At 35.8% G+C, this 25,281-nt stretch overlaps 1 protein-coding gene across 1 annotated transcript in view; it reads left to right on the plus strand.

The window, feature by feature from the left end:
- The window catches only part of LOC116166292 (nephrin-like), a 124,084-nt gene that overhangs the window by 55,324 nt on the left and 43,479 nt on the right, over positions 1-25,281 (plus strand). Inside the window, exons 4-5 of the mRNA XM_031481213.1 lie at positions 14,956-15,119; positions 23,587-23,731. Of these exons, the coding sequence (XP_031337073.1) occupies positions 14,956-15,119; positions 23,587-23,731 (309 nt within the window). The remainder of the gene's footprint in view (positions 1-14,955; positions 15,120-23,586; positions 23,732-25,281) is intronic.

Here is a 25,281-nt window from a genome sequence, read left to right on the forward strand (position 1 = left end):
CCGAATTAATTAAAATATTAAATAGTAAAGGTACTACATAATTAGTGAGGCAAAATTTGTATGTGTTAATATGAAAGCATATAAATGACAGTTTTTATTTGTGTATGTAAATAAATGACGCAACGTTTACATATTGTTAAATATCATGCTACCTTAAAATTTGTAATACAGAACTTTTGAATTTATTTATACGAAATTTCCATAAAATGTTTGTGGGTGTAGTAAATAATAAATGAAATTTGCAAAAATGTACTAAAGCGTTTGTTCCTACATTTTTGTTCAAACATACTCAATTCAGTCAAATTATTTGATGAGCTGGTAAATTAGGTACGGAACAATCTGGGATTAATTATGAAGTGATCAAAATCACATGTAACGTAGCACGTGATGTTTGAAGGTTCGTCAACGTCAAGTACTGATTTATTTAAGAAATTCATTAGCTTGCGTTAGGCAGCTCTAATATTACCTTCATCTTTATTCTATAAATATACGTTAATTACACACTTTTATTAATAATCTAGTCTAGCTTACGCCCTTTTCCATTTTTATAATATACTTCTAATTACATTTCATTATTAACAACTCAAATTAGTCTATCTAATGTTTTACTTCAATTACTACGTAATGAATTTACCCGTTACAAATTTATCAACCCTTCTAATACGCGGTATTAATGCGATAAAAGGTGATTGGTTGTCTTTTATCTTCCAAAAAAGCTTTTTCATAATTTAGCCATGAATATAATTTACAATATACAGTGAATTGTTTTAAATGCGAACATAGGAGTTTGCATGCAATGTAATTTCCTTATGTTCGATTTAAAAAAAAACACATCAATCTATTGAGTAGTTCAAATGAGTAGTAGATACAATTGACAGCTGTCACATTTTTAAAAATACCCCCGTCCAATTTAATTACGAAATCGGTTAGGTTATTGCTTAGAACTTCGAACATTTATTGTAATTGTTTTCGGTATTTATTTTCTTCATTTATGTATTGAATAGATCAAATTAGTAGAATATCAGGTGCATAATGACCTACAAATAATTGAAGGTTGGTCAGTTGTCGTGTCAGTGCGTGGCCTGTGAGGTCAATTTATCGTAAGTTTAAGAAAAATGTATCTTAAAGTTGCTATGGCCTCACATGGCTTCTTTAAAAAAATCTTACCGAGTGCTCTTCATCATAAAGACTATAGAGTTGCTGTTCATAGTCACACAAGTTGCGCGTTTCGGGAACGTGAACCGCGCACACTCATAGATTGATGTGTTTTTTTTTAAATCAAACATAGGGAAATTACATTGCCTGCAAACTCTTATGTTCGCATTAAAAAAAAAAGTCCCTGTATTTTTATAAGGTAAATACAGGAACCGGCAGCTAAGAAGTCTAAGAAGACGCATCTCCACTATTCATATTCTATTAATTACACCTGAGCCAAACTGACTCCTCCTGCAGAATCTAAATTGCTCATATGCGCATAGCCCGCTCTCGCCTTTCAAAATGATACACTCCAACAATTCCCAAAATGTTTACTTTTGTTTTAATTTTTCTCATCATGCTTAACACTAGGATAGAATTAACGGACTGTAGTTATCTAGACTTCGTTGTTCTGTCTGTAGCCACGTAGAGGCCTTGGCATGTGTACCCTGTTTCGTTTCCATGAGTTTTTTTATTTTGCCTTTATTTTTGAGTGGGCGGGGTTTCAGCCAAGGCTGCTCTACCAACCCCCTACTATACATTTACAAATATCCATGCCCGAACCCGGATTCGAACCAGGGAATCGTGGCACCACAGTCCAGCTTTAACTGAACGGCGCCACACGAGCCGGCTAAAATTAAATGTTGCCCCAAAAAGTTCAGTGTTCACTGTTTGCTATTCCTCTCCGCAAGCGCATGCTGGGCTATTGATTTGTTAATGTTTGTATCGTGTGTACCTAATGTTTTTAATCTAGGATGTAATAATGCTTGGGTATGGAATCTGGTTCTGGTTTCTGGTCGGTAAGAGGTGTAGGAATTAAGTTCCACGAAGTCTTAACAATCACACATTTATAGAGGCAAAGAGAAGCACAAAACAGGTGGGAGATTGAGAAGGAATTTAATTTCCAGGGCTGGGGACATCTAACGAAGGAATTTTACAACACAATACAGGTTTTTTAAAAATAAAATGTTACCGTTGCCACTTGCATATTTTCTTACACTATCAAATTTTGTTTAACAATTGGTTCTAGAATTCGGAGTTTGTTTAAATTTAAGGTTTGTTAATTTTCTCGCTGCCCTTCTATCACTAGACCTTCCTTTTTGTATTTTGATCTTCTTAATTTTAGTCTTTTTTCTGTCGTAAGGGATTACGAACCTGTGTAGTGTCTCTTTTATTTCGTCACTTCGACGGGTAAATTGTGAGCTTTTTGGTTTCCGGACTAGGAAATGAAGTATAAGTTTTAAAAAAGTTTTGTATTTATTTTCATTTTTCACAATGAAAACGGCCTCCAGATACGAAGATTCTATATAATATTTTTTGACAAAAAAAATTAGTTCCCTATCTAAACCCGTTTTTAATGTATGTAAAGTGATATGAAATCGGGGAAAATAATCAAAATAGCTGAATAGGGATTGACAGGGGTGGAAAGTGACATATACAATGGTGGTATTTTGCAGATTTCGAATCACTTTACCTACATAAAAACCCGGTTTGGATCGCTACGAAAGTAGCAGCAACCTGGATGTGATGTCAGCGGAACGGACAGACTCGAGAGCCGCCAAGTGATACGGCCTTGCCCCTGATTTGCGGGACGGTCTCGGAAGCCTAGGGTACTCAATCAGAGTATGCAGCAGCTTCAGGAAAACGAGTTCAGAAATTGGCGGCGGTCACTTTGGAAAAACTAAAACAAAACTACGCAAACTCGCTAGCGGGAATGAAAGCAACAAAACACAAATTAATTAGCCGGGGTCTACGGGAAATAAAATGCAGGAAACGAAATAATATCCCCCCTCGCCCTATAATTAATGCAACAGAAAGTAGTAAAAAGCTTACTTTGCAAATTAAACGGAGCGGTAGAAGTTACTGTGCAAGAAAGAGCAATACGGTGCGATAAACTTAATGTAAAAGCAAAATCAAACGATATGAATGCAAAATAAATGTGCGGAAAGTATCAAAACAGAAAAGGCAAAAAGATCTTACATTTCGGTTAAAACACCAGAGACAAAAAGATCCCCTCTAAGCAACCTTTTATAAAATTCGGCTGACTTCATGGAGGGATCGACAGTTTTCCCTGCCGACATAGCATATTCGATTATCTAGGTATTTGTTTCGATTTTTGGGATTTTAACCGGCGATAGTAGGAACACGAAGACAACATGGGATGTTGCCGCATTCATTTTGTGGATTTAGAACCGTTTAGAACCATTTTGTGAAATGAACACCAACCTGGAGCTATTCATATTAATTTGTATCATAATTTCACCTCGTGAATATACAATACCTATTACACAAAACCCACTGGACAGAGTTGATGGCTCCATATCTGATATTGTGTATAGAAATCGTGTGCAAAGTACCCAATTTAAACATTGGAAATGTTTGTGTTTTCGTAATGGGTACGCATTTCATTGAAAGGCAAAAGACAACGGTGTCGCATCAAGAGGCCGGACTCGGCCGTGATTGGTAGATGAAGGAAAAGTCGCGTATACCGTCGATACGGTGCTTTCTTAACAATGCTCAATTGTTTTGTTAATTCCAATCTAAAATTCTCGCACATCTGCTTTGATAGCATTACAAGCATGTTACGACGCTTATGAACCGAATTGCATGAAATTTTGTATGTAGGCACCTCGAATAAAAGTAAAACTAATGCTGAAGCAAAAAATTTGTTTTGCGTTTTTTTTACTTTGTTAAGATATTTAAATGAAATTTTGAATGTAGACACCTCGAATAAAAGTAGTTCTTGTGCTCGCATATTCAAATATTGTCTTTATTCAAGAACAAGTCCAGCCAGGGTGCGGGCCCCCATTCAAAAACTCGACACTAACCAAGATGCCGCGGGCGGCATCCATTGAACCTAATGTGACGTTCGGTTCTGAAGAGGTCTGTAATGAAAGAGATTGGCTTCCAGGCTTTTTATGTTTCGTCCACTTTTCCGTACACTTGGGAAATGATAGTTTAAAGCTGGTGGATAGTGGAAGGCAAACCTTTCTATTCATCCTCTCTGCTTCTGTTATCATTGACTCCAAAATTGACACAGATAACTTAGGCCTGTCGCATAGATGAGTTAGCTGCTACATCACTACGTTTGTTACATGGTTTATATAAAATTATCGACTTACTGTGAAACAATTGGAGGACAAATACGTAGAAATGTGATATTACGAGTTTATTGTTTGTAAAACGCCAGTACCCTAACTTTCATTTATATTTGGGAAATGTAGACCTTGTTGTGGAAAATGATTTCAATAACACACCATGAATACCTTTAGAAATAATTGTTCGAAGTTATTAAAGCAATTTGGCATTAACTTCGATAACCTACCCGCATTTGTACTTTATGTCTTTATAATTAGTTACGGTAAATGAATGAAAACTAAAGTTTGGTTATATAAATTGCATAAGTTCAAAAGTAGCAACTTTATTTAAGTTAATGTTTGTTTATGCTAATACATCTGACGCTTCAGAAAATTATTTTAAATATCCTCAACAGCCTTGCTTCAGAAGTAGCTCGAATATCACATTCATTAACCTAACTCTTGTTTAGTTGGCTAGAACATAAATTGGTTGCCGCTCCATCATTTTCACAAATGTTATTTTGGGTCTAGATTTTTTCGCACTATAATTGGCCAAATTAATGTATATTGTTCGGCTATATGCAGAGCATAAACAAGTCTGGGAGGGATTGTGCAAAGTTGGATTAAACCTTCATTTCTAACTGTTGAACTTTGTAAATTTGTAATACCGTTAACTCTGCAACAATTTTACCCACTATTGATTATGAAGTTGGGCTGCAAAGGTGATCAACCGTATTTGCACGTTCCCAATTCCGTATTGTGCAAAATTAATTTCCATAACTAAAGCGGATGTATTAAAATACGCCTGTCATGATTTTAGAGTCTATTTTTATGTACTTTCCACGCTATCGCCTATTTTGATATATTTGTCACGTCGAATTTGTAGAATTACAATTACTACCGGCCATTTTAAAAACTTATTTGGGGCTAGTGATTATTATTTATTAGTTTTTATTCATAGTGTTTAACGCATTCTTGGTAATTGCCGGCATGTTTCTAAAATATTTTTGATCACCAGAGGCGTGCTGTCCAGTTGAAAAGTACTTATTTTTTTATGGAACATGTTATACCCCTAACTTTAACGATTTCGCTCTTATAACCTTTTTTTTTATAGAAATCGCACAGGGGGCTAGTTTTTGGATTGAGCCACAGGTTAAGACCTGTCACATAATTTTTGACTGACCTTCGTCAAATGGCACCCCCCCTAAACAAATTATACCTATTCTATAAGAAAATTTCAGAGAAAACCCAAGTCGAAACGCCAATTGTAAAAAAACGGCTCGGCTTCTGTTACACAAAATTTTTATCGAGTATACTATTTGGTTCAAGTATGGCTCAGTGATCAACTGGACCCAGAGAATGGGGTTGGAAGTTAATTGATAATGTCTTGGAACCAATTCTTGGAACCTGCACCAGAGAATACACTTTTTTCCAACTGCAAAAAGGGGTGTAATTCGAAATGCGGCTGCAAAAATAGTAGGTTTATTTTGTTCACCAGCATGCACCAGTTGTCAAGGCCAATCGTGTTCAAATTTTTAATCTTCGACAGATCATTACATCGACGACGAAACACCTGATGTATCACTGTTTGAACAATTTACCTCGACTCAGGAAGAAGACGAAGAAAAACAAGGAGAAGTTTATGGAGAAAGAGAAGACAAAAAAGAAGAATAAATTGAATGAGAAGACCTATTATTCTACTAGGATTAAATAAAATAGACCATGGAGTAGGCCTACTGGGGAAACCACTTAAAAAAAACGGGTCAAGTACATTACCTCACAGGTGGCGTGGAATCGTGTGCATAGTACAGAGAATACAACTTGAGTAAATTTTGGAATCGCTTTTTCTCAGAAATACTGAATGTTAGGAGAAAAGGTGTAAGGACATTTTTTGTATACAATTGCATGATCTACAATTTTTGTCTGAGCTATTTTTATCATAAAATTAACCGTTTCGCTAAAAAATTCAGAAAATCCATTTTTTCGAACTTAATAAAATTTTTTGCACACATGGGATCGATGGAGACTTTTCACAATTTCATTGTAATGGCCAGAAAAAGGCCTATCATTTTTGGCCAAGTAGTATGCTGATCTCAATATTTTTATAGTAGATTCGAGATTGGACATGTTCATTTTATCATAGACATTTTCCTTTTCCGCTTTAGCAGATATGGCATCAGCTGTCAAATGGCCTGTCGACTGTTTGTGAACGAAAATTTTTTCTTACAGAACTTAATTGGATAGGCTTATTAGACCCATTAAATGTGACTGTAAATGCACACCATTCTTTAGAAATGGAAATACGTTCCTTAAAAGCACCAGATGAGAAATTTAACTATATAATGTACAGCCCAATAAACCTTTTTTGCAATCTAACCATGGAAACACTTCTTTTTTGCGTTCCCACATGTCCTGAGGCCATATAGAAGGCCTTTTTGATACACTTTCAGCACTAAAAATGATGATCTTACAGCTGTTGCCGACAAATCACTTTCATCATCTGAAGCCACGCATAAAGCGTAACCACTGACGTAACGCACAGGCACACAGATACGTCACAACGCTGGATGCACGGACGTGCAGGCGAGCAAGCTGATGGGAGACTGAAAGTGAGGAAAAGAAAACGAGAGAGATGCATGGGAACCGCTGCATCGGTATGCATTCCGCATCGGCTTGAGTGGACCTTAAGTCGATTGTATTACCACCTACTAAATTTTTGACTTCATTAACAATTGTAGCCAGAGAATTTACATGGAGATTAAGGATATTGGATGGTGACATGAATGAACTCAAATGTACCTTGTTGTTCAGTGATAAATTGGTGCGATTAATTGAATAATATTAACATAAACATAATATTGTTCTCTTTGCGCATTTCTGTCGCCGCTTGGTAAAGCAAACAACCTCATACCTTTCGCATTACAATTTTTACAATCTAAAACACATACTGCCAACCATGTTCTCACTTTCTACCCCTGAAAGGTTCGACCTTACATAATTTCTAACGGTTTGGACATTCATCTTCTATATGCAAATAGCCTGAACGATGTACTTGTGGTAAAGCTTTTCATCAAGGGACAACATGTGAGATTCCCATCCAATGCCTAAATTACCAAGGATCTTATAGTTCTACCTCTAAATCATGCCCGATTTTTAAAAAAGAGGGTAAAATTCAAGGTCATTTTGCTACTCTGAGTAGTAGTAGAAATTATGAACGTCATTATTTCCTTCCAAATTATGTTTTTTCTCTCTAATACAATTAGTCCAGGAAATAGAGACTGAAAATGGACCATTTCCTGCAAAACGAGAAGTAGTTACAATTTTTTTTGCATGTCATGAAAGAAGATCTGGTGGTTAGGAATCCAAGTTTTCGACCTCCCACCCCTTGTGCTTCCCCCGTACCACCCTTAAAACCAAAGAAATTTGGTTGGTTTTTTAGTTTTTCAATCATATCTTTTTATAGATTCATTTCACAAAAAAATATTGTTATCAGAAATTGTAGACTATAAAATTCTACACAACTTTGATTTACACTACTTTTTTGTGAAATGTTTATTAAAAACGGTATAGAGCTTCAGAGTTGCTTATATTTGGAAGAATTCTGAAATTTCTATGTAGATGTTTTAACCAAATTTCATACCTTATCTCTATAATTAAGAGTTTTATGAGAAAATATGTTGAACTTATCGTGGTATAAATCCCCTACGCTGCACCCTTACCAAAGGGGATGCATAATAATTCCACTTTCAACCCTTGCTAGTGGGGATATTTGAATCACTGTGAGATTGTAGGGCTTTCTAATATACGTTTGAAACAAAAAAATTATCTCACTTCAGTTCAGCTTCATCCTTAAAATCCTTCATCCCCCCTCCCCCTTCAGAATTCTTCAAAATATAACCAACTCTCAAGTTCTATATCTTTTTTAATAAACATTTCACAAAAAAGTAGTGTATATCAAAGTTCTGTAGAATTTTATGGTCTACAATTTCTGATAACAATATTTTTTTCTAAAGTGAACCATTAAAAAGACATGATTGAAAAACTAAGAAACCAACCAAATTTCAGGGGTTTTGGGGGTGGTACGGGGGAAGCACAAGGGGTGGGAGGTCGAAAACTTAGATTCTTAACCACCAGATGACTGTCTATGACATGCAAAAGAAATTGGAACTACTTCTCATTTTGCAAGTTAAAACCCTCTATTCCCTGGACTAAATGGATTGCGGTATTTTATGTATCCAGTATCTTTACATTTTAAATAAGGAGAAGAATTTTTGTCTACAAAATGAAGATGCAATCAACAAACTTACATTGTAATCCACAATTTAATTTAGATGTACTGAATTTTCTGATTCAAGGACAACCTCCAATGTACTTGCCCAACCATATTTTGATGTGCCAATTTGAGTTGTTTCGGTTATGAAGCGCAATTGTATTAATATGTACATTAAATGGTTGATCAAATTACACGATTTTTACTTAACGTTTCATTCAGATGGTATAAACACCTTGGATAAATATTAAGGTTACTACATCAATTTCATGCTATGTTACATTGTGCATTTACACTTTTTCTGCATTAATAGCTGTAAATACGTATAGGATAAAGGTATTGTGTGAACCACGGTGGGAAAGTTTTTTCCAAGGCTCTAGAAGTGGCCAGTTTAGGCTAACACCTCACCTGACTACCTTGTTTCGTCCCGGAAAACGTACGCCTTGTGATAGAAGTTACTATAAATTAAATTTACGTAAAACCAAACCAATCACTTAAACTGTGACACTAATTTAGAGGAATACACCACTGCAGCGCATTATATTCACTCCATTGTGTACGAATCCGAGAAAAGTGCGTTGAGGTATAGGTAGCAGGTTGAAAAACAAGCAATGTGAGCCTTTATCGATTGTGCTGCTTCCCTACAGCTTTAATATACTTAATATGTGTTACTAAAGTGTGAGATAATTTCCTCGTCTAGAGCTGATTTAAAATGAATGCTTGAATAAACACGCCCTCGTTGATTTTTTATTCATTGTAGTGCGATTTGGGCTCTAAAGTTTCGCATTTTAACGAAATCTGTAATACGTTTGCGAATTGAGGATACGTTTATCTTATGATCAGTCGAAGAGTTCTTATATTAACAAAGTTTTCAGTTCGAATTTAAGTTTAAATATTATAAATATACTTTTCGGATAAAACACGGTCACAAACGCTGAATTGAAATATTCGATAAATTAGGTGGGAGATGCGCGTAGGTGTATTAGATTGAACAAACAACTTTTTTTTGACGTAAAACCTAACTTTCAATGGAGCATACCGTAGTGAAAATATTCGTATAAATTTTAGCAAAAAAAAGATGAGTAAGAAACGTTTAATAATAATAATAATAATAATAATAATAATGGAATTTATTGTTCGACAGACACTCGGGTCCATAATTGAACAATATTCAGTTATAAATTCACTTAGTGGCTAAGCTACATTAGAAAATTTAATAATTACAGTGACAAAATCAGAATAATGACTATAGAAAGAAAAAGAAAAGAAAAAAAAAAGTAATACTTGTTTTAACCGTGATAAGTGAGAAGTGAAGCAATTAGGACTACAAGTTAATTCCTAACATATAAATATAATACTTATGACAAAAAAAAGAAAAAAAAACAAACCTAGCCATAAACAAAGTATAGCGTTACTCCTAGGTTACTAAATAATACTATTCACTACAATGTGTTTGTACTAAACGTAAAATGTACGCCAGAGAATTGAAGTTAATATCACAACTATGACCAATTGCATTGAAGTTGAGAGCCATTGTAAAGAATGGAGCTTTACGAAGGAGGTTAGTATTGGGAGTCGGGTAAACAAAAGTGAGAGGACATCTTGTTCGATATGATGGGACCAAGAATTTAATCTGAGATAAAAGGTCCGGACAATCAATATCGTTATGAAGGAGCTTATATAAAAATTTGACGCTATTAGCTACCCGTCTATGCTGTAAAGAATCAAGCCTAAAACGTTCCAAAAGAGCTTTTTGAGGAACACCTTGAGGAGGATAATAACCATCAATTTTGAACGAGAGATATTTGAGAAATTTACGTTGAACGTTTTCAAGATCATTCTTGTATACTTCATAAACGGGATACCATATAAGATCACAATATTCAAGTTTAGAGCGAACAAGGGCACAGTATAACCTAATCAGAGCGTTAACGTTGGTGAAGGATTTACAATTTCTAATAATGAAACCTAATACACGCATTGCAGATGAACAGATGAAATGAATATGATATCTAAAACTAAGTTGATTATCAAAAATGACACCTAAATCCTTGATGTGCGACGCGCAGTCTAAAATCATTCCATCAATATTGTACGTGAAGCATATTGGTTCGCGTTTCCTTGAAAACGTTAAGACTTTACATTTGTTAATATTTAATTTAAGTTTATTTAGTAGGCACCATCTGCTTAGAGCATTTATGTTTTCTTGCATTACAAGACAATCTTTTATTGAAGATACTTTGACGAACATTTTAAGGTCATCAGCGAAAAGGAGGTGATTAACAGAGAAAGCGGAGGATATGTCATTTATAAAAAGTAAGAACAACAGAGGTCCAAGGTTAGACCCCTGAGGGACACCAGAACTCGCTCGAAGCATATGGGAATTATAACCATTATACGTCACAAACTGACGGCGATCTTTTAGATAAGACTTAAAGAAAGCTTGAAAATGATCGTTAAAACCAAAGTTTTTCAACTTGTAAATTATTATTTGGTGGTCAATGGTATCGAACGCTTTAGAAAAATCTGCGTACATCACGTCAACTTGTTGAGATTCGTCCAAAGCGTGCGTACAATACTCGGTAAAACAAGCCAAGTTGGTCACCGTTGATCTTTTTTGCATAAAGCCATGTTGATGTAGAGATATTAGGCTACGAACAGAGGGGTAAATATAATTGTAAATAACTATCTCAAACACTTTTGAGAAACTTGATAAGATACTGATAGGACGGTAGTTGGAAATTTCAGATGCTTCTCCTGACTTGAGAACAGGGCATATCTTGGCAACCTTCCAATATGTAGGAAATGTACAAGAAGTGAGTGCTAGATTAAATATGACGCGTAAGGGATATATTAGCATATTCTTTAAGAATTTTAGGAGAAAAACAGGTATTTTATCAAAACCCGCAGTTTGTTTGTTTTTTAAACTATCAATAGCAGTCGCCACCATTGCATCGGTAATGTAGGGTAAATGAATAGGCGGGAGGTTGTTAATGTTGTTTGTTGCCCCAGACATTCCAGTAGAGCTGGTGTAGACTGATGTAAAATAAGACATAAAAGCATTGACGATTTCATTTGGCGTGTTAAAGTGTGCGTCATCGTGTTTCATTTGACCCGGGATCCTAGAAATATTATTTTTGGTCTTTACAAAAGACCACAATTGTTTTGGGTCAATGGCTAGAGACGTTTCAATATTATCTATATACTCTTTGTGTGCTAGACGAATTTGGGATTTAATTAATTTGCGCAAAGTTTTATAATGGTTCAGTGCTATAATGGAGTTGTTTCTTCTATATTCTTTAAGTAGTATATATTTTAATTTGATATTTTTCTTGATCGTTGGGGTGAACCATTTAGGGAAAAACCGCTTGCCTTTATGTCGTGTACGTGGAACAAACTTGTCGCATAACTCATAGAACAGACAATAAAAATCTGAGCATGCAATATCTACATTTTCATAATTTCGAAGGAATGTCCAGTCGATATTAGATAAAGAAGTGAACAGTCCTTGAAAATCAGCTTTGAAAAAGTTATAAGATTCACTATCGGAAGCAATTGAGAACGTGGAAGCACGATCAACATGTGGCATGATAATTAAGGGAGGGTGATGCAGATCTTCAGATATATAAGGACTACTATCTCTAATTACTATACAACTTAGATTACTAATTACAAGATCTAAAAGCCTGTTATAATGATTGTTGATATCGTTAAATTGATGTAAATTTGAAAGATTCATGTAATTGTTAATTATGTTAAATTTAACATCACAAATATCATGGTTACAAAACTGGGGTATGTTGAAGTCACCCAAAATGAGTAGGTGCTCGTGTGTGCAGCAGTACTGCTGGAACAGCTCAAAAAACAACTTATAGTCGCTACTACGAGTATCAGGTGGTATGTAGATGACAAATATACTCAAGCTTAGGGTACTAAAATTACATTTACACCCTACAATGTCTATTGAAGGTAACGTGTTAACAATAACATTGACATCAATTGATCTACAATGTATGTTCTCTTTTACAGCTAATAATGTTCCACCACCCCACTTTTTATTTGTGACTTCAAATTGGCGATCACATCTAAAGACCTTATAACAATCCGGTGCAAATTCAGAATTCGAAATGTCATGGGATAGAGCAGTTTCTACGACACCGATAAAGTCAAATTCGCGTTCGGCTAGAAAGTTATAAAAATTAGACAACTTGGTTCTTAACCCACGGACGTTCTGGAAGTGACACGTAACAGGAGAACTACGGTTTAGTTTTTTGTTACACGAACAATTTTCGGTACACCGTTCACATAACGAATTGTAATATCTTTCTCCCCTTTGTTGATTCTACCTTGCAGCTCATCTCGAAGATTTCTCAAAAATTCCCTTTGGCGAGGAGTTTGGTCTGCACTTATGGAGATAGCAGACGAATTGAACGATCCCAGTTTAGATTTGTTACGTAGTACCTCAATTACATCAGCAGGATTCTTTAGGATAACCTTTAACGGACGTTTCTTACCATCGACAGGACGTTTTCCCAATCTGATCGCGCGGATATCAGTAGTAGACACATTAGAAGTTTTAGAAATAATTGATTTAGCGGCATCCAAATCATTGGTGATACGCGTATCCCTATCTTCAGAAACACTTTCGTCGATGTTATATATGATTAAATTGAATGATCGACGTTGACGCTCAAAAGTTTCCTGGATAATTTCTTCGGCCGAGATTTGCGCGTTATTTTTGGAATCGCGTTGCTTTAAGGACTCTATCTCAAGTTTAAGGTCGGTGATTAGCTCTTTCAGTTCGCGAATTTCTTGACGTTGAGCTTTACATTTTGGACATTGATAGGTGATGTTCCTATCTTTACTTGATAAACACAGCACTTCATTGCGCGATAAACCGGAACAAACGGAATGAACTATCAGTCTGCATTCATCACATGTGATCTCTTTATCCGGGTTAACAGTTTGATTGCAAACAAAACACTTACTGCCAGTAGGCATAATACTAGTTTATGTTATTTATGGTAGTTAACACAACAATTAGAAACGATTATTTACTTTGAGCAACAGGGCCCAAAACGAGAGCAACAATAACACGTCTTAACGCTTAGCTTAGCGCACTTCAATATTTTGCTGTCCGTGTTCAACGAATATTAATTGTACCTGTGTGTCTCGTCATACATTTTAGCACCATGTGGGTGAAGTTTTGTAATTTTTTAAAATTATTATTTACATTTACCTGTATCCTACAACAAACTTCCAACTACATTACTTACTAACAAATTTGAGTGAAAACTACTGTTTTAAAAAATTGTGTATTTAGAAAGGAGTACATGTTTTAGTACAGGAGGAAACCGCAACCAAATGGCTCACCTCCATCCATAACAATTCGCTACCGATTATAAAGAAGTTCATAAATTAACTTCGAAAGTTATTGTTTGATTAAACTGATCGTAGCATGCTGAGCTGTAGACCGCACCAAACAATACTGGTTTGTACAAGTTCATTTTAGTTGCTTCCTCCAAGTTGCCTTCAAACAAATTCTACCATCACAAGCCAATTTATATAAAAGCTGGTGTGACGCATGTAATTGAACCAGGAAATGAATCTCACGTTGAGATCAAGCAAGATTTGTCGAAAATTATTGAAGGTATAGACGTGTCGCTGACGCGTGGATATGTCACGTATAGATTTTCGTAAAGCGAATGGAACACAATAAATTTGACCTTTGTAAACGGTTTTATCCCTTTAGATGCACAGTGGCTTAGCTAATTTGATTTACACCCTTCGCATCTTCCTAATATCTTATTCAATCGCTCAATATTCGTTTCGGTTTTAGAATAACGCGAATTCGTTTACGAGTACCTGTTGGTTCATTATTTATACAATAAGGGAAATTATTTTAAGGCGGCGTTATTTATGCGAAATGCGATTTTCTAATGAAAATACCTTCACAAATAAATCATAAATTTTTGTGTTTTTATTGCAAACTCCAGAATTACAGTGATTTATTGTTAACGCAATTATGAAGTTGGAACAAGCAGATTTCAGGTAATTAATCATATTAGGAAAACTCTATTTAAAAATGTGTTTCGTAGCTGCAGTAATTATGTTATATTTATAACATTGTTTGCGTTGAAATTCGAAAGTTGTATTTACATACCGTTGTATTTCTCTTCAATTTTTAGCAATACATTACTTTTGCCGGTTTAAATTAAACTTTGCAAGAATTAATTTATTTCTGAAATTTATTAGTTTATTTTTAATTAAAGCTTTAATTTAGTACGAGAGTTGTTATTTTCCACCAAGTTGTATAGAAGTTTTGAAACACTCGCCCTGCTTTAATTAAAATTATACGTCGATATTTGTAAATGATAGTTTCCTTTGAAAACTAAGAGTGTCTTTTTGTTACAGTTCGACCTTTGATAGTGGAAATATTGAGCAGCAACCAGCCTTTTTCTGCGGATAGAAAGTACGAGATACCTTGCCAAACCTATGGATCTCGACCTCCAGCTAAAATTTCGTGGTGGATGGAAAACAAAGAACTGAAATCGTACACGTTCAACCACACTCAAACGGTAATTAATTTCGTATTCTAATACTCCAAAAATTTAGAAGTTAATAAAAAAGACACATAAAATTTATGTCTGCTAAGAATAAGACGAGCATTTTTTTATGAACGCTATAACATGGTTGGATGAAACCTATTAAATATTCGAAAACTTACCACACTTCAACACACCTGGACTTAACGTTGTTAACATTGTATTGAATAACGATTAACTCTTTTATGAATATGCAAATTTTAATACCTTTCATGGCAGATTGGGTGCTTTTTCTAACGAGACGTCGCAGAAAAATGCAGATTTAGCGTAAACAAAATGGAAGAGTATCTGTCCCTTAAATTGGACAAGTCCGTTATAAGTGTCACGCTTTCATTGACAATACATTTTTTCTAGGCAATAACAATGAGAGATTACCACGAAGGCATCTCAATATCAAAGGAACTCCCAATTATATTCTTTTTGTTTGTTGAATCTACTGTTCTATTGGTGTGACTCGAAATGAGTAAAATCGGCAGGAGGGTGGAAAAAACTTCCATATCCTCCTATGGGTGCGCTTTTCTTCAACCTTACTATATTCTTGATCGCTTAAATGAACGCAACGAGGAGACTATGGGTACCTTCGCCAAAAAGTCTAAAATATTCAAGTGAGCTTTTACATTTTGTCATGTGAACATACTGTAACGGAAACGCTCCAGACATGACGTCGCCTTTGGCGCTCTGGAATTTTCTACGCGCGCGATAGTGGGATATGTATAGGAATATTCCAGACTTATCTGGTAAATTACGCGAGTGTTCTTGACTTACATTGCTTGCGTGTATAAATGGTTGTGGACCGAACATCGCAAGCAGTCTACTACCGAACGAGATCGAGTACGTATGAAACATCGAGCGCGGAAATATAAATTGCGAAGTGTGTGATATAAATAATCGATATAAATTGTACGGTTTTTATAGTGTTTTAGTTTTGTTTAATAAATATTGATATAAATCGAACACGAATTTATAAATCACGTTACAATACTATTGAGGGCAATTCAAGTGGCGATAGAGGTAACTGCTGACGAGATGATGTCCTTAACCGGCTGCTTCCATGATTGAATGACCAGACATGAGATGACGCTAGCGGGCTTGAATTATTATTGATATGCGGTGATGAAGTATCACTATCAAAACGTGCTGGGGGTGTATAGCTTTATGCGGACCTTGAGCTACCATCATGAAATCAATAAAAATGGTTACAGGGTACCTTTCATAATCGTTTTCAAAAAAAATGTGCGGAAGAGTTGCTAAAGGATTGGAATCTCCAAGAACTACTTTCAGTTTTTACTGGAAAAATGCTAAGCGAATGCAATTTCTTCTGAAGGGCGCCTAATTCTTTTCTTTTTTAAAGTATACTAGCGTACGATTTACCGTTGTCTAGAGTGATAAACATTAGTTTTAAGAAAGCGGTTATCAAATAACAACACGTAGTAGTAAAATTCAATGAGATCATTAGCGGTAATTATCACTTCGCTGTAATGACCATTGGTACCAATAACTTATTACCATTATTCTGTAGTGGTAGCTGTTAAGATTTTACAAGTTGGCGCCTATTTTACCATAAAAATGGGTACCCCTGACCGGTTTTTTCTTTCAGTGTAAACCAAAGATCAGTCTTCTTCGTCACTGGACGGATCGTAGGAAATAAACTCGCTGTCACTTTCAGGTTCTGATGTTGCAGGGGTTTGTGAAATTTCTTGTAGCGAGGTAGGTGTTTGTGGCCCAACAAACCATTGAAGATCATATTTATCCTCATGTAAGATCCATCCGCTTTCTTCTGGTTTAAAAAATTTTGCTGTCGGATCCTTAGCAAAATTCCAAATTGCATAGATCTGATTAACATGCCTTATTTTGCACAATAACGAACTCTGGCATGGTGGTAAAAGGCTGGCATCACAATTTTTAACTTTATCTAGAGGTTTCACATTGGGGGATTTAGAAATGCCATAATTTTTAACAAAAATGTCAAATCGAGCTTCATTTACGCTTGTGATTCCGTGTAATGGTCTCGATAGATGTTCGCCTAAAGCCCGGTAAATTGCATTTACATTTACATACCGCAGAGTATTTTTCGATATTAATCCTAGCTGTTTCGATCCACATTGAAACCTTTTTTTCAATGAATAAATGCGTATTTCCTAAAGCTACAATTAAAATGTCGGTGTCAGAAGCACGAATAACAACATTTTTGAAAGTTTGGGGCAATTTTGGAACGTCATAATAATTCTCGTATCAGCTTCTTGATGGTGATCGCAAAAAGTTCGTGGTCCTCTTCACGCTTTATCACACCATCCTTTTCACAAAACATTTATTCGTACAACTTTGTCACCCAAAATTCCTATGGCATTATGTGTATTCCAATAGTTCCCCAGAAATTTTACGAACTCTACTTTAAAGGAATCATTTCGTAATGCTTTCAAGAAGTCGTTTGGCCTTTTCTGTTCTTCACCTTTGATTGTAAAAATGTTGCTTCTTTGTGATCTTCCAGCACATCTGTCTCTTTCGATGTTCGAGAATCGGAAAACAAAACTAAAAATATTTCGAGAATCATACATTTTTAAAGAAACAGCGGAGACCGAAAGGTAAGTTCGGCCAAGCTACAACCCGAACAATTCAATGCTTTCTTCTTGAATGTTGCTACTTCAATTACGTCTTCTCGGTCAATTGACAAAGAGAAGCAAAAGGAACTTTTGACTAGAATTGGCATGGCAAATTCGTCGTTTGTGATGACACACATTGATGAGGACGAATTCTTAATAACAATAAAGAATCTTAAGAGATCTAACAGCACTGATTATTACGATTTCAAAAATTTTTGAAAGTCTGCTGAAAGAGAGGCTAATGAAGTTTTTGGAGAGAACGAATGTTTTCTGTAACAATCAATTTGGATTTAGGAAAGGACGCTCTACTATACAAGCTGCATATGCAGCGATTGCTCATATCTTAGAAGGTCTTGAAGGACACAAGAAGGTGGGGATGTCACTGTAGCGTACAAAGGGTTGGTCTTTTGGGGTAAATAAACAGAGAAGTATAGATAAAAGCTTTACTCCCTATCGCAATACAAAATTAAATAAATCAATAATTGTAAATACAAATCAATATTAATGTTGTTGGCAGCCGGTCGGTTAACTCTTTCCAGCTTGATGGTTGCCCGATGTACCACCTAATTGTGGGTCTTTTGGGTATGGTGGTACACGCATCGTACCACTTGGTTATTATTTTTTACTGCGTTGTATAATGGTGCTACTATCGTACCACAGCGGTTATAGATCCCTGTTGTGAGTGTGCATATCATATTATAGGTGTCGCCGCGCCCTCGCAGAAAAAAAATCAAGTTAGCCGCGCTTTTGTTTCGCGCGTAAAACTTTCAGATTAGTGGCACTGTTTTGGTTTTAATTTTGTGTAAAATAGTTATTTATATAACAAGAGCGCGAAGTTCAATTTCGCGCATTGAGACTGAAGGTATTTTGACGAGGCGAAGCCGAGTTAAAATATCAGTCAAATGCGCGAAATAACTTCGCGCTAGCGTTAAATACAATATTTTTTCTACAACTGAACCGATTGTTAATTAAATTGCCGTTTAAGTTCAACTTTGTCCCGTGCGCGAAATACTTTTTTTCACTGTTGACGATTTCGCGCACGTTGTCAAGAGCAACCTTACTTATTAATTAACCGATTAAAAATCTAGTACTTTGCGTTTCGAAATCCGTCAGAAAATGATAGGTTTTTTTGACAGTTGTAGAAAAATAGTATTTTCGTGGTGATTACCGAATTATATTACAGCTTGTCAATCGTAAGTATTGTTGCATGTACTAGTTTATGATTTTCAGTAGATTCACTTTACAAAAATTGTTAGTTTTTTGGTGTCCTTGCTTTGTACCACCATGCAACTAGCAAAAAATTATAAACTTTTTTCATAGTTTAGTGGCTCACCATTTATTTCTATTATCACTGCTATTATGACTACTTCTCTCAATCATTTAGACCATTATCAGTAAACGCAAAGCGGACCCACTGCCTTTTAAGCTTGTTGACATGGCGGAGGAAGAATTATGCGAAGAGATATACGGAGAGGATATTTATGCAGATATTCCCAGTGATGCAGAATCTTTTGCACCTGATTTTTGCGTTGAAAGCAGCGATCGTGAAGATGAAGTGGATGAAATAATTGACATTCAAGTACCTAATAATAAAAATTAAATTTTTATTGCATACTAAAATTAATTTACAGGTCGTAGAAAGTGAATCTGATGAGTCTGAGTTTGATATACCGCTTGCTCAATTACAGTCTAGAAGGGCTAATGCTCGGACTAATGACACCCCATCTACCTCGACGGCCAAACCTGCACCAGAGACATTTATCTGGAACAAGACACAAGCCTCAAATCAATGTTTTCCGTTTGTTCAAGATAGTGGAGTTGCCGATTTTATTAAAAACTTAAATAATCCAACTCCTGGGAAACTTTTCCAAGTCTTCTTTGACGATGGCCTTGTGGAACATATCGTCTTTCAGACAAACCTTTATGCCAACCAAACAAACCTCCAAAAGTCAAAGTCAACTTCTATCACCCCAACTACAAAGTGTGAATTTATGGCATTTCTGGGCATAAACATATTAATGGGAATTAAAGTTCTCCCGAGTTACCGAGATCATTGGTCTTCATCCCCTGATCTTCATGACCCATATATAAGTCAACTAATGAATGTAAACAGATTTAGTTGGATACTTGGTAACTTGCATCTCAATGACAATGAAGTTATGCCAAAGAAAGGTCAACCAGGTTTTGATAAATTATTCAAATTGCGGCCTTTTTTAGATGTTATGCAGCAAAAGTTTGAAGCATGCTTTTCACTAACCGAATGTGGTGCAATCGACGAATCCATGATTAAGTTTAAAGGACGAAGTTCCCTTAAACAGTACCTCCCCAAAAAACCTATAAAGAGAGGTTTCAAGGTTTGGTGTTTGGCGGATGGTTCAGGATATTTGAGTAAGTTTCAGATCTACACTGGAAAACAAGACAACAATGTAGAGAAGGCTTTAGGACCACGCGTCGTGAAAGATTTATGCTCTGGTTTAGAGAATAAGGGACATAGAATCTACTTTGATAATTATTTTAGTTCTGTCAATTTGTTGCATGATCTAAAAGATAAAAAAATTAATGCTTGCGGTACTATAAACAAAAACCGGAAACATTTGCCAACTTTTAGTTCCGATAAACAGCTGAAAAGAGGTGACTATGATTATTTTGTTAACAACAAAGGAATTGCTACCACAAAATGGAAAGACAAAAGGGCAGTTTTTTTGATTTCAAATTTCCACAATCCTCAAGATACTACCACTGTTAAGCGTAAAGCCAGAAATGGGTCTATTGAAGACGTGCCCTGTCCAATTATGTTGACCGACTACAACGCACACATGAACGCTGTTGACAAATTTGACCAGAAAAAATCCTCCTACGAAATTGATAGGAAAAGCCGAAAATGGTGGCATCGAATTTTCTTTTACTTTGTTGACGCTTGTATTGTGAACAGTTACATTATTTATGAAAAGCTGGGTTTACCGAAAATGACTCTGAAGAATTTCAGGCGCAAAGTGGTGGAACATCTTGTTTGTGAAACATTGACCCATACCAACACTAAGAAAAGAAGAAGTAATCCTGTTGTCGCTGCTATAAGGGAACACAAGCCATATGTTCCTGACAACATTCGCCAAAGGGAAGCAGCACATTTGCCCATTAGGTCGAGCAGAAGACGATGCGGGCACTGCAGCACAAAAAGTAAACAAGTTCGGACCAAATGGATGTGCACAATGTGCAAAGTCCCACTATGTTTGAAAGACGACAAAAATTGTTTTATTCCATTTCATAAGAAATAAATAAAAAAATTCTTATTAGCTTTTTTTACCTACCGCCCGTACTTGAGATATTCCTATTTGGCAGCTAAGCCTAATAATAATAATAATATGTGAAACCACTTTTCTTTCACGATGCTACATGGTGGTATCAACCCCAGTACCACCTCCTTTTAATTGTTTATAAATTAAAACTTTAACAATTTTAATTTTTTTTCTAATTTTACTAACGTTTTGATCCCAGAAACATATTTTTAAATGTTTAAATTTAAACAAAATTTTTCTCGTGCAACTAAGGTGTTTCCTTACTCAAATTTCCGTGCAGCAAAGAGTTAACTAATGAAATAACTAAAAGGGTATGTGAAAAGTGCAAGTTCAGTATGCGGGAAACAATCTTGTGCCAAAGGGTAATTTTCTTCTCCTTCCTTCTTTCTGGATTAAGTTGCGGGGATAATCTTGCCACCCTCGCAACTATGAGACTATACAATTGGACGATGCCGTAGCTGATGAAACGATGGTAATAAGGAAGACAGCTTCCAGTTGCGGGAATAATCTTGCCACCCTCGCAACAAAACAGCTTCCGTTTGGCGGTGACGACAATCGACGATAAAGGTTCTCTGGCCGGCCAGGTGGTGAAGTTAGAAGGCGTTTCTTGGCGGTGTCACAGCGGGAAGAACAAGACAGCAACAACCACTCGATTTTTCTGTTTTCCATGGTAACTTGATGTTCCCAAAATTCTTACGATTGCGTTTGCGCGAAGCGCGGTTTAATATAGGAAAGTAAAGCATTACAGGTCGGTATTAAGGAAAATTAAGGATTTTTCCAGGGACGTAACAATAGCTTTTTTAAAACAGTAATAGCCAATTTACCAGGTGTTGTTGGAACATCACCAAACAGATGTAAAAAGTAAAAGCCATCAAACATACTACAATCTACGTCATCGGGGCCCACCGCATCTGCAGCTCGGTTTTCTAACAACTGAAATAACTTTGACTTCTCTATTCTGTTTATGCCTATGCCTATGAGACCTAATAACATCCCCTGTTGGATTAAAACAAAGAGAAACAGTATACCAGTTATATTTTCAATAATTTAATTCAAAACACTGTTGGTGTTCGGAACGCAGGACCGTTTAGTATTAATACGCGCAAATAATTTAAAATTTCAACTGATGTGCTCATCGAATGCGACCGTCTGCCAATAAATGGTTCTTACAGATTAAATAAGGGCATCAAGAACTACATTTCAGCAAAAAAATGATACTGGTAACTAATGGGGAGTTGATGGGTGTTTTTTTGACATGTTCACGGCCGTCTGCTTCAAAGAGGTGACCACAAGACATGGCAGACGCTTTGAACATATATTCAGCTTATATTTTCACTCATTTTCGCACGCGTTTTAAATTGGTAAAAATGAGGCAAAAATTAGTCAAAATTAAATTAAAATCACTACGTAACATGACCATATCCGAGAGGCATGCGGACGGTTTACCATAGCTGGTGAATAGTTCAACCACCCTAAAGAGGCACACCTTGGGTAACCGATGAGGTGGTAATTTTTACTGCCAGCTCTTGGTCTACTAAGGCTGCCTATTTCGTATCAATCGCCTTTTACACCAACCGGAGAAGGGGCTTCTCTTACATCTTCATGCTATTCCAATTCACTGAAGTGAAATAAATATTATTTTGTGAGTCATTTTTAATGTTATTTAAAGGTAGATAAACCTTTACCATTCCGTGGTAATTATATAGTTACCTATTCTATCCAAAACTCCAGTACTTCGAATTTGAAAATGTCAAAAAACTTGCACAAAATATCTGCATTTTCAATAAAATTATATGACGCACCACTCGTAATACACCTACGTAATTTAATTTAGTAAAGGCAGATATCAGCTTTCGAAAGCTCGGGCACGGGTTAAGGAATGTTGAGTGGGCCATGAAAGGGAGTATAATCTTGTGTGCTAAATGAAACAAACGTTTCTTTTAAGTTTCTAGAATTCTGTATTCAAAAAATTGCGAATCTAGGTAGTGGATTTCTCTACGGCACAAGCCAAGGAAGGTGAAATATTGAATTACTCAAACCGTCACATTTCTTACCATATAACCCACATTTCTGCTAGTTACAAATTCAATGGTGTGATTAACATGGGAAAGTGTTGTTGAAAACGATGAGATTTCACCTCGATTTTGTCAGAATCTTAACAAGTACAGTATCCACAGTCTACGTTTTTACATACGTTCTCGTAACATGCTGTGTATTTAGTATCATATACCTTTAAAATGAAATGTATGCCCCATAAATCACTAACCAATTCAAGCGTTAGTTATTGTGTGTAGTGTTAAGGACCACTTTTATGTGAGTTTCATTACATTTAGCAATAGAGAAGGTTGGTAAGCTGACAAACCATGGTAATAGGGGATCAATACCCTAGCGATTAGTGCAGATAATTAGCTAGCGAGACCATATTCAACTAACAGATTTTCCCTAATGGTTGAGGCAGGTGGAGCATGAATAAAAGTTACTAATAAATTGTTTTATAGTTGACTTGAAACGTACATACATGACTGACTGTTGCTTTTGTTGTAGAATTCGGCTGATGGAAACATGAGCACGTCTCTTCTTACGTTCACGCCGACGAGGTTAGACAATGGAAAGGCATTAACGTGTAGGGCGACGAATCAATTAGTACAAGGTGGTGTTGAAGAGACAACAATCAAGCTAAACGTATTTTGTAAGTACCTAGTTTGCAGTGAATTGGAAAGTGAAACTAACACAACAATCTCACATTTACAACACTGCCGCTGAAAATTTAGAATGGGGTATTAGTAACTCCCGATTTCCTTCTATGCATATGCGCTCGCAAAGTCTAGCTTGCCTTTATGCAACTTTGTTACTTTTAGTGAAATATCTAGCATGTTGTATTATAAAAATTTAAAATTCCATTTCTATAGTATCTTCCGGAATAAAATTGAAAAGCTCAAGTCAAAGCATAACAGTTGCGAAAATGCCATTGGATATATGCTACACGAGCTAGAAAATCATATGTAGTCGGCTTTTGTAGAACACGATATTTTAAGATTTACAATATTTTTATTCAAAATGATGCTACCGGTTGAAACTATGCGATCTGTTAAACGTTTTGTGAGTACAATTGAGAAACCCATGTCCGTCCCTTTTATTTAGGTTGATGATTACAGGAAAATTAATTCGGAATATGAGAGGAAGCGTAAAAGATTAATTGGGTCGATTGTCCTGTAGCGATTTTCATTTTGTGTCAATAAATAAACCATATAAGAAATGCAGTAATGTTAAGAAGCAAGTTTTATCGTATACAAAGTCATCCATTCGGTAGATCTAGGTTATTGATTTGACGAAAACAAAATTCGAAAATATCTACCTATTCACTGATAGTGCACAGACTTTAATCTATTCCGCTGTTATTTTTGGGGTGATGTAAATTTCGTCGTTAATTTAATTTCAGTAGTTAATTATAACGGGTAGATAGAGTTGGCACTGCAATTTCTCAAACTCGCCGCATAAACGGTCAACTAGCTCAGGGTAAAACACAAAATAAGAGCTTGAGAATCTTCTAGAGCGGTAGTTCGTTCTGGGTAAAATGATCTTCGGAATGTTCGTTACACTTGCCAAGGCCAAGGTTGAGCGCCACTAGCTTACCTCTCCCGTATAAAATTGATAAGATACGGGGGATAAAAAAGAGTACAACCCAATTTACGTACCAAAACATATACTGGTTTATTGATGTATATCAAATCAAACTCCAGGATGGTATAGCGTACACAAAAATGTTGAACTATAAGTTACGTAACACACAAAAATCTTAGTAACTTGACTTTAGAATTGACAGATGCCAGTTTTACAAAGCTTTAATCGAGAATGATCGGTTAAATTGAGTATGTGATCTTAACACAAGTTTCCACAAAGAAATTGATCCGAACACAAATGCGCCAAGTACAAGCAAAACAAAAAGCCAACACTTACCTTGATTTAATAAGATGTTATCCAGAGAAGTGAGCTCAATTCCCTGATCCACAAAATCTGCAACAAAAGAAAATTCCCAAGCCGCAAAACTCGGAATGCAATGAACTGAACAATGCCTGAAGTTCGTTACCATGTTTATTGTAAGCTTCAAGGAAAGTTAGCCTTTGTGTGATCTTCCGTAAGGATTTTTGAAATACACCTGGCACTAAATTTATGGTATCCAAGTCCAATAACCGTGAAAAATTTTGTCATTGATTTTCAACATCAATTCTTCAGTCACAA

The sequence above is a fragment of the Photinus pyralis genome, unplaced genomic scaffold, assembly GCF_008802855.1.
Source record: "Photinus pyralis isolate 1611_PpyrPB1 unplaced genomic scaffold, Ppyr1.3 Ppyr1.4_LG1, whole genome shotgun sequence".
In the NCBI taxonomy this organism is placed as follows: Eukaryota; Metazoa; Arthropoda; class Insecta; order Coleoptera; family Lampyridae; genus Photinus; species Photinus pyralis.